General features: G+C 43.3%; 2 protein-coding genes across 5 annotated transcripts in view; both read left to right on the plus strand.

Annotated features, from left to right (window-relative positions):
- abcc8 (ATP-binding cassette, sub-family C (CFTR/MRP), member 8) overlaps window positions 1–6,933 on the plus strand; it is a 54,243-nt gene extending 47,310 nt beyond the window's left edge. For all 4 annotated transcript variants that reach the window (XM_020613764.1, XM_020613765.1, XM_020613766.1 and 1 more), the window contains 11 exons: window positions 75–167; window positions 676–778; window positions 1,161–1,274; window positions 1,868–1,988; window positions 2,403–2,533; window positions 2,617–2,695; window positions 2,845–2,953; window positions 3,689–3,792; window positions 5,400–5,533; window positions 6,162–6,224; window positions 6,661–6,933. In XM_020613764.1, coding sequence (XP_020469420.1) covers window positions 75–167; window positions 676–778; window positions 1,161–1,274; window positions 1,868–1,988; window positions 2,403–2,533; window positions 2,617–2,695; window positions 2,845–2,953; window positions 3,689–3,792; window positions 5,400–5,533; window positions 6,162–6,224; window positions 6,661–6,798 — 1,189 coding nt within the window. In that variant the 3' untranslated portion in view covers window positions 6,799–6,933. The remainder of the gene's footprint in view (window positions 1–74; window positions 168–675; window positions 779–1,160; window positions 1,275–1,867; window positions 1,989–2,402; window positions 2,534–2,616; window positions 2,696–2,844; window positions 2,954–3,688; window positions 3,793–5,399; window positions 5,534–6,161; window positions 6,225–6,660) is intronic.
- A 23-nt stretch (window positions 6,934–6,956) lies between these two features.
- On the plus strand, window positions 6,957–9,191 carry kcnj11 (potassium inwardly rectifying channel subfamily J member 11). Its single transcript, XM_020613796.1, has one exon. It carries the CDS (start codon window positions 8,004–8,006, stop codon window positions 9,189–9,191), a length of 1,188 nt encoding a protein of 395 aa, XP_020469452.1. The 5' UTR covers window positions 6,957–8,003.
- Window positions 9,192–10,734: the final 1,543 nt, after the last annotated feature.

The following is a 10,734-nucleotide window of genomic DNA, read 5'->3' on the forward strand; positions in this document are numbered from 1 at the left end:
TATGGCCGATATGGTTTCAAACATGGCTTCTGCTGATATTTCCTTCTCCACTGTGTCCTCTGTCTTCTGGTCAGGGACCTTCAGCAGCTGGAGGACAGCACCCAGCTCCCGTTACTCTCCCACTTCTCTGAGACGGTGGAAGGTCTCACCACTATACGGGCCCTCAGGTACATGAATGCTAACCTATCTACTGCTGTAGCTATTCTGCATTCCAGTTGTCTAGTGGTCAAAAGAGGACTGTGGGGAGATGATTATCATACAACATTGTGTTAAAGGGACATTTCCCTATATATATTATTACTATTATTATAATTACAGGGGCCCTCTATCAAATTTAATTGACTTAGACAAATGACTACTTTATGGCTTTTCTCTGATGTGTCACTTTTGGTCTTTCTTCTTTTAATGTGTCCCACAGATCCCTCAGTTTTATATTAGTGTAATTCTGAATTACTGAAGCACTTGTATTAAGCATCATATACTGATAATGTGATTTTGATGTGTTTTTATAAGATATTTTCTTTTGAAAAGATAATTTCAGTGAACCTAAAAGTGTAAATTTAGTAGAATATTCAATCTGCACACTGCTCTTGAACACCAGAAGTGTCCCACTGTGGCTGGCATGGTGAGTTTCTCTCAACTGTAATATAATGAAACAATCCTTTCTGTTGGCAGGTATGAGCCCAGGTTCAGACAGCGGTTACTACAGTTCACTGATGCCAACAACATCGCCTCCCTCTTCCTCACAGCGGCCAATCGTTGGCTGGAGGTTCGCATGGTAATGTCTCGCCTGCTGTTCGCATCTTTAAAATTCTGATCAGTCCTGTTTACACTTACTTTACCAGCAGCTGGGTCACATTTATAAGAGTTTCCTCTGTTGGGACACGCGAAAAAAAGGAAGTTCCCATCATCTTAACATGAAATGAAGCCTTCATGTGATGATCTATGTATCGACTGCAAGCTGCTCACAGCTCATCGTGTGTCACTGCAGGCGAGATGCACCTGGAGATGTTTATGGATCCGTGTGCACAAATGTTGAATGAAACGCACATTTTGGTCAATTTGTCATGAAATAATGGATCTCTTTATAGATTATCTACTTGAATTGACTCAGTGATGTATTTTCTTGTCACGGTAATGTTGACACTGTCTCACTGCAGGAATATATTGGAGCCTGTGTGGTGTTGGTAGCAGCTGTGGCCTCCATCACTAACTCGCTCTACAACCAGCTGTCCACCGGCCTGGTGGGGCTCGGACTGACCTACGCGCTCATGGTGAGACTGTGTACACGTTTTTACTCTAAATTGCACATGTTTTATGCGGTTAGCAAATTTTCCCAAGGTTTTTAGGATGGCCTCCCCATTTTAGAGTGAGGTATTTTGTTCTGCTGGTATGTTTTTGTTTTAACTGCACTGATTGACTTATTACCTTGTATTTTGTTTGCTTGCAGCAATAAATACTTTGCCGGAATGTACAGTCCAACTACAAATCTGTTTAAAATGTATACACAGTAAACTGCTGCATATTGAAGCAGCTCTTACACTTAATCTCTTGTCCTGTAGAAAAGATGTTTGTAAAACTTTGCACTATATTGTGGCTGTCCAGTGAAAACCACATCTCCATCTGCAGTGATTCTAAATTTTTCTTTTAAGAATTATGTATCTAAACTACATAATGATGAATGCTGTTTCTGCTCTCATGAAAAGTCGTGGATTTTTTTTTCTGCAAATTGTAGATGAGCTAAAACTGAAAAACCCACTGAATCTCTTGGACCCTGTAACACATTAGTAGTGTCCAGATGAGAGGCCTGTGTGTCTCTGTGGTGACATTTAGCCAGTTTGTGTCTGCTCCTCCCTACATGTATCAGGTATCCAACTACATGAACTGGATGGTGCGTAACCTGGCAGACATGGAAGTACAGCTCGGCTCAGTCAAGAGGATTAACAGCCTGCTCAAAACTGAACCAGAGAATTACGAGGGACTGCTCAGTGAGTGCGGAACCACAGTCGCAGTTTCACCTGAAATTACACTAAATTACCGATTTCTTCCTCACTGATGCAGTTCAAAGTTTTACACCCACATTTATCACTGTCATCTCCAGAGGGGTATCATAATGCATCTTCTTCCTCCTTCAGCTGATAGTTTATCAGTTAATGCTTTTTTAGGCCTTAGGAATCTATCTTAGATGCATGTTCCATTTCAGCTAGAGGGGATTCTGCAAAAAGGATTTAAAACATTTTATTACTAAATGTAGATATAATGGCAAAAATCCAAATCTTAGACTATTGATCACAAACTGAGATATGAATTACAAGCATGTGCTGCTAATGGAGTGGCATAAACAGCTACTGTGGTGTTTTGGGCTTGTTGAGGGGTAAAAGAGCGAATGTGTCTCCATCCAGCTATGTCTCAGGTCCCTGACGGCTGGCCCCGGCAGGGAGAGATCAAGATCCAGAACCTGAGCGTCCGGTACGACACCACACTGAAGCCTGTGCTCAAAAACGTCAACGCACACATCAGCCCCGGACAGAAGGTAACACAACGGGAGACCTGTGCATTAAAGCTGGAAACGAACACAACTGGTGATCATGATCATTTAGACTCATCTGTTTCCAGGTGGGGATCTGTGGCAGGACAGGCAGTGGCAAATCATCTTTCTCCTTGGCCTTCTTCCGCATGGTGGACATGTTTGAGGGTGAGACATCAACACTTGAACTGAATGAATTGATAATGAAAATAAGGAAACAGTTTCTAGATGCAACACTAGCAGGGAAAGGCTTTGCGACTAAGCTCAGCTGTGATGCGTGTGTGTGTGTGTGTGTGTGATTTGTCTTCTTTATACAGGGAGGATTGTGATTGATGACATTGACATCGCCAAGCTGCCTCTGCAGACCCTCAGGTCTCGCTTGTCCATCATCCTCCAAGACCCCACCCTCTTCAGCGGCACCATTCGGTACCATGAGCTTCACCTGGCCGTCTGTCTTACCCACAGGAAGGGCTTGTTGTAGCAGTTTAGATTTGGTGATGCTGATGATCTGACTGAAACAGTTTCAGTAAGAGGGCAGGACAACCCAGAACATTTCTAATAACAGGAGCAGCAAAGAGTGACACACTTTAGACACTTAACTGAAGCCTGAGCAGAGCTGAGGGTTTGTAGATAAGAGGACATTCCTGTGAAAACTTCACTGGAGAGGGTCATTTTTAGACCTCAGCAGCAGCGACCTTAAAAGCTTTGTCAGAGAAGAACACAAGCACAAATCGGTGGACTGTAATTATGGATTTTTAGGTCAATGCGAAGTTTATTTACATGTGGTTCAGGTTGACTGAACTACTGAAAGGTTCACCAGAAATGCTGATTCAAGAGTTCTTTAACCTCAATGCTGGTACTGAATGAAGGGGAAGAGGTGTGTTGAAGGTTAAGGCTGGGGATGAATGTAGCTAGAGCTGCTACGGTTCACTGATTAATAGAAAAATCATCTGCAGCTAATTTGATAATTGATTTGCCGTTTAATTCATTTTTCAAGCAAAAATGCCAAATGTTCCAAATTTTCAAACATTAGAAATTTAGATATGTGGAAAACTTTTGATGATGTTGCATCGATTAAGGAAATAATCAGCAAAGTTATCAAACATGGAAATAATTTTTACTATAGTTTAAGGGACTTAAATAGTGTGTGTGTGTGTGTAGGTTCAACCTGGACCCAGAGATGAAGGCTACTGATGAGATGCTGTGGGAAGCTCTGGAGATTGCTCAGCTGAAGCCTGTTGTTAAAACCCTACCAGGAGGCCTGGGTGAGGATATCCGTGTTTGTTTTAGTATGTGTGTGACATGCTGGGCTCGTCACAGCTTTAGTTTATGGTCACTAAAGCCAAGATATTAGTCTGTAACTCAGGAGTTAATGTCTAATTTGTTTTGCCCTTTAATTTAATTAAAGTGACAGTGTTAATGTAGAGTTTTGTGTTGCACATATTGGCGGCAGGAAAGCTCTTAGTTACTTCCCACCTCTGACCATCGCTGCAGTAACAAAGTACATTTACTCAAGCACTGTACTTAAATATAGTTTTGAGCTATCTGTACTTGTATTTTCATTTTCAGCTACTTCATACTTCAACTTCACTACATTTCAGAGAAAAATATTGTACTTTGTACTCACTACATGAACGTAACTTTAATTTCAAGTCACTTTTCAGAATTGGATTCACAAAATAGTGATGAAAACAGTTTTAAATAGATGATAGTAAATAGGATTTCATATGAAAATTTCTCTATGAAATACACACTTTTCTCCAGATGAGTCGTACAGCCATGGTGTAATAAAAATAGGTTTTAAATGTATCAATAAAAACACTGAATTCAGTAAACATGATGTTTTAATATTGATTTCATATGAAATCCTATTTACTGTCATCTATTTAGAGACTGTTTTCATCATGACTCCAGTGATGATACAAGTTCTATAGCCAATTTTTAATGCCTAGTTACTTTTCATCCACCCTTATCATTAATGTGACATTCAGTATATAGAGTACTTTTACCTTTGGTACTATAAGTATATTTTTATACTTTTAGTAACATTTTGAATGCAGGACTTGTAACAGAGTATTTTACACTATTGGTATGGTACTATTACTTAAGTAAACAATCTCAGTACGTTTCCCACTACTGCCAATGGTGAGTTTTCTAAAAGGAATTTGCAGTTAATCATGAAATTTAAAAAGATGAATGTTTGACATAATCGTAATGACTCACCAGCCACTTTATTAGGTGCACCTGTACAACTATATGCAATTCAAAGAAACACTTCCACCTCTGAAGCTCAGAATGTTTATTTTTGATTAAATTGTCATTCATGTATAAACTCAATTGTATGTTTATTATTGAGGTTGTAGTTAAAAATGGTGTGGTACTGGACTGCATTATATTCATAGGTGTTCCTAATATTCTGATCCTCTCATGGGAGGTCAAAGGTATAAAGACACCTTTATAGGTTTATAGGTTGTAGTGTGTTGAACAATGCTAACGTGCGATACAAAATGCTCTCCAGTAACACAGGCATTTTTTCATGAAAATTTTCAGGCATGAAAATTGTGCCTCAAGAAAAACCTTTTCTTAATTAATTTACCACCACGTTCCACTTCTGTGTTCAACCTGAAATACAGTGAATCGTTACGTGCACTGGCTAATAAATCACTGGAGAAAATCAATATGATATTGACCCATAGGCCAACAACCAACGGCCACATCCACTGTAGCCAACAATCACGTGGGGTCACTAGTGTGGTGCAATTTAAAATATACATATATGTTACTGTTTATGATGTACGTAAATATGAATAGTGGCTGCGTAGTGCTCGTATTTATTACATCACGTGTTCAGTGTGTGCTGTTTTTCTTTCAGATGCTATGGTGACGGAGGGAGGAGAAAACTTCAGTCAGGGTCAGAGACAGCTGTTCTGTCTGGCCAGAGCCTTCGTCAGGAAGAGCAGCATCCTGATCATGGACGAGGCCACTGCGTCCATTGACATGGCAACGGTGAGTGTCTAGTAAAAGCTTTGGCGAGGCAGTAAGCAGAAAGGAGGCGACGCAGGCATACAGGGTGGTTATAGTCCCACATAAAAGGTCAGATAAAATAATCAGTTTTTCTTTCTTGGCTTATCCTCACTGAAAATGTAATGTGTCAGTAGCACCACAACATTAACTTAGATTTATCAAGTTCTGATCAGGTTCACAGATTGTACTTGCAACAGATTTTTACATAAGAGAAGGATAAAAATAAAGCAGGAGAGGAGGAGGAGGAGGCATGAAGCAGAATGAGAAGGACAACACTGAACACAATCAAAGCCAGAGGGGAGTCGGTGTGGACAAATGGCTGCCTCTCGCTTAAAACCCCTCTCCTGAATGATCTGTCACAAAGAGTGGTATTCTGAGCATTTTGTTAGCAGCAGGATGAGGCACAAGAGGGGTGACACTTAGAAAAATAAGCTTCAGTGGGTTGAACAGCTAAGTGTTTTTGACAGAGCGTTGTAACAATTAATAGGGCTCCTTATTTTAACTTGTCTCCCCCACACATTTGTATGCCTGCCTCAGATTTTGTGTCAATGTGAAAGTACAGGAGTTTGTCACATCCAAACCTCCTCTCCCTCTCCCTCTGTCCCCACAGGAGAGCATCCTGCAGAAAGTGGTGATGACTGCTTTTGCTGACCGAACAGTAGTTATTATCGCAGTAAGTTGCAGTATCTCTCCTCCATTAGGCCGGTGCCCTAGGCTGTTACAGTACTGCATGCAGTTCTCCAGTTTCCCCCTTGAGTGCTGACCTTCATCCCGCACTGCTGACTGAAGTCTTGTAAAGTGGTGCAAAGTCACAGCGTAGGCACAGTGCAGGGGACAAATTCATCAGATATTTCACAAACATATCACAAAGAAGGGCAACCTGTGCTGACTTCAAACGTCTGATAACCTCAGATGTCATCTCCTTCTTTAGCAAAAAAAAAAATCCAAAATGTAATTACATGTATATTATACTTACCAATTTGAAAACGAACAGATGTGCAGTGAGACATTTGTCCATCAGTCTGCATTAGCAGCAGAGTGTAGCAGCTCTGATGTCTTGCTGTACTGCTCTGTGTAGTGACTGGTGTTTCTTACTCTGCGCCACACAGCACCGCGTGCACACCATCCTCAATGCCGACCTGGTGATTGTGATGAAGCGTGGGATCATCCTGGAGTACAACCGACCCGAGGCCCTGCTGGACAAGGAGGACAGTGTCTTCGCCTCCTTTGTGCGAGCAGACAAGTAGCACAAGAAGAGGAATGAGAGGAAACATTAAAGGAAGACACTCAAAGTGCAATTGTCCCAGGAATATATTCCTTTTATTTTTTAATCATGTTGTATTATATTTGTACATAGAAAATGCTACTTCTTTGTTAATAAAATATAAATTATCACTTACATCAATGTTTTGTTGTTTGTGATGATGACTGAAGTGTTTTTGCACTTGACTTATTTTCCTGAACAAAACAAATGAGTCATCCGTGGATAGATAAGGAGTATCCCAGGATAAGAGCCACACACACTGCATAGTGATCATCGTTGTGAGTGTCAGTTTGGGCTAAGAGGCCTCACTTGCTGCCAGGATTGACATTAGAAACGTTGCGTGGATGCCAGAGGAGCGGAGTGTCCCCTTAGAGAAAGTGTTTCCATGGGTAATATGGCAAGGAGGAGTCCAGCAGCTTTTAAAACCCAGTGAATGAAAAGAATTGGACTCTGATTCCTGTTGTTGAACAGCTCACTTTCTAGTCATGTTTAAAGCGGGGGCGGTTTATACTAAACAGCCCGAGGGTGGCTGAGTGACATTTTTAACCCATTATAAACAGTAAACAGACCATGAGCTCCCTGTGGGATTTGGGCCGCACAACCTACTAGTTTTTAAGTCTTAACAGGGCCTCTCCTACAGTCTTGCTGAAAAATCACAGAATGGGCACCATGGAGATTGCGTAGGAGGGACTCTCTCTCTCCACTTCATTCTCCATCTCACGATACCGAGCTCTAGTGAAGTGGTGGGAACAGTATACAGGCCACTGCGCCACTTGATCCCTTCTCATGCAAACGTGATCAAACCCTGCACAGAGGCTCGTTATGCTCCTGAAACACAATTTTACACCACGCACTGAATTTCTTATAGGCGCCACCACCGATGGGCTGATGGGGTAGGGAGACGCACACATGCCCCGCGTGTAAGTGCTGTGAGTGACGGGGGCAGCTGCGGAGCCTGAACAAGTAACTTCTCACGGGACCTCGCGGTTGTGAAGCGCCTGACCTGGAGGAAACGCGAGGAGCGCGCATATCCCCAAAACAGACACGACTCTCTCTTCTGCGCCCGACAGCTGCAGAGGAGCTGGTAAGAAAAGGCACCGAGAGAGAGGAAGCATAATTCATCTTTCAACTGGGCAGAGACGGTGCCTTCAAAAACAAAAAGCAGTGGGTGTGTAGCATGGGAGCGCTATGCTGTCCAATAAAGGACTCATCCCCGAGGATTACTTGCTGACACGTTTAGCTGAGGATGTGCTGCAGCCCAAGTTCAAGGCGAAACCGAAAAAAGCTCGGTTCGTCGCCAAGAACGGCACCTGCAATGTGGCCCACACTAACATCCGAGAACAGGGCCGATTCTTGCAGGACGTCTTCACCACTCTCGTGGATTTAAAATGGATCTACACGCTCATCATTTTCACTATGTCCTACCTGTGCAGCTGGCTTCTTTTCGGAATGATGTGGTGGCTCATTGCCTTTGCGCACGGCGACATGGACCAGAGAGAGCATGGCTTCGTCCCGTGCGTAACCGACGTGAAGTCATTCTCCTCCGCTTTCCTCTTCTCCATAGAGGTCCAGGTGACCATTGGCTTCGGAGGCCGGATGATCACAGAGGAGTGCGTCTCCGCCATGATAGTCCTGATCGTGCAGAATATCGTCGGGCTGGTAATCAACGCCATCATGCTCGGCTGCATCTTCATGAAAACTGCACAGGCCAACCGGCGCGCAGAGACGCTCATTTTCAGCAAACACGCCGTCATCTCAGTACGAAACAACAAGCTGTGTTTCATGGTCCGTATCGGGGACCTAAGGAAAAGCATGATAATCAGCGCCACCGTGCGGATGCAGGTGGTCAGGAGAACTGCCACCGAGGAAGGTGAGGTGGTGCCTTTGGACCAGATCGATATCCTCATGGATAACCCGGTGGGTACCAACGGTATCTTCCTGGTGTCCCCCATCATCATCTGCCACGTGATCGACAAAAACAGCCCTCTCTACGAGATGTCCGCCTCTGACTTGCAGCACCAGGACATCGAAGTGGCCGTGGTGCTGGAAGGGGTGGTGGAGACCACTGGCATCACCACGCAGGCCAGAACCTCTTATGTGTCGGAGGAGATTCTGTGGGGAGAGCGCTTCGTACCCACAGTCTCCGAGGAGGACGGGATGTACGCGGTGGACTACTCCAAGTTTGGTAACACCATGAAGGTCCCGACGCCGTGCTGCAGCGCGAAGAAACTGGATCAAGCAGGTGGCATCGCTCGGTTGAAACAGTACGAGGGCGTCACCTTGCGGCCGTCTGTGAGAAAGCGGCCCGCCGGTCCAGGATGGAGACTTAGCACACTGAAGATCTATGTGAACCACGTCTACCGGCAGTTTATATGAGGAATGTTAAATTAGTCATATTTTATAATAGGTATGTTGTGGATTACCTGTAATCCGCATCTCTCTATGCAGTGAAATGTATACTGAGGCTACTGAGCTGCAACTGTGACAACCTGAAGAGAATGAACAGAAATACCAGTTTGGGTAAACGTATGTGTTTTTAAGACCAGCTACATAGAACTTAAAGTAAAAAAATGAGAACATTAGTGTAATGTATGCTGTGCATGGGCAGATATGGGGGTGGGGGGGTCTTTCAAGCATCGCTCACATAAACAGATTCATACAAGATTCAGAGACAGGGTGGCATTTCTCGCTTTTATTAGATTATAATCCGCAGAGCTTAAAATATTAAATTGCTTTTAACTTAGTTAATAATTAAAATACATAAAAAACGAGAGCCAGAACTGAAGAACCCTGCAAAAAAAATTTAATAAATAAAAAAAGGAGAATTATGAACCCAATCCTCCTCCATACAGAGGCTATGTTTGACAGAAACCCCTTGCGATTCTTTGTACAGTAAAGTCCAAGCAGACTGTGCATTTTCTATACACGTGTAATGATACTATTATTATTTCTGATCTAATTTTACTCTGACAAGATTTTTCAAAAGCAATTTTTAAAAGGGTAAAAAAAAAAAAAAAATCTGAAGATTTTTAGTTTTGTACTGGGAGTACTGGTGACTTACAGAGCAGAGCAGTTCCACCCCATCACTCTCACACCCCCTCTCCTTCACCATCTCACCTCCGTGAGCCTGCAGACATTACCTCATGTCTTTGTCCTTCTGTGCTACTGGAGTCGGTGGTGGTGGCTTAAGGGGCCGCTGCTGTGCTAAACACCAGGACACAGCTCAGGGTCAGCCACATGTGGGCACCAGTATGTGTCAAAGTATTAACTCTCTGATCAGATTAAAGATTTAACAAACAATCTTTATATTTTCTACTGCCTCCCTGTTTGTGGCCTTCTTCACATGCTTGCTGCCCTCTACAGGTAGGTTCTGGGACATGTTTGTTAGGGCTAAACCAGGCGGTTATGTGACTATGCTGTAATTACACACTATCAGTTACACAGAGTACTGAGCAGTCTGGAGAACAAGGGACAGAGAATGAAAGAAAAGAGAACAACTTCTCTCTGGCAGCAGTGACGTATTCTCTCAGGCCCTGAGTAGGAAGCGCTTTAATCATCCCCACATAAACAACCCAAACAGTGATCGGCTAGTATTGCCCCATCAGGCAGTAACGTGGCTCCCTACTGGCCATCGGAGTGGCTGTGCACCTGCAGGCTGCCTCCCGCCCCTGAAGGGGGGAAGGACGAGCCCACAGGTGAGCAGAGACGCTTCTTCTCCACACATCAACAACACTGTACAATAGTAGGTTGAAGCAAAGCAGAGCCCCCTTCCTGTACTGTATGCTAGGTAGAGGACAGTGGGAGCTCATGGACACACTGCACCCCCCACCTGATGGAAAAAATGAAACTGAATAAAACCTAAACAAAAAAAGTGAAATAAAACCAAAAATAAAACATACACATACTTTTTTGTTCCTAG

The sequence above is a fragment of the Monopterus albus genome, unplaced genomic scaffold (genome assembly GCF_001952655.1).
Source record: "Monopterus albus unplaced genomic scaffold, M_albus_1.0 scaffold138.1, whole genome shotgun sequence".
Lineage (NCBI taxonomy): Eukaryota > Metazoa > Chordata > Actinopteri > Synbranchiformes > Synbranchidae > Monopterus > Monopterus albus.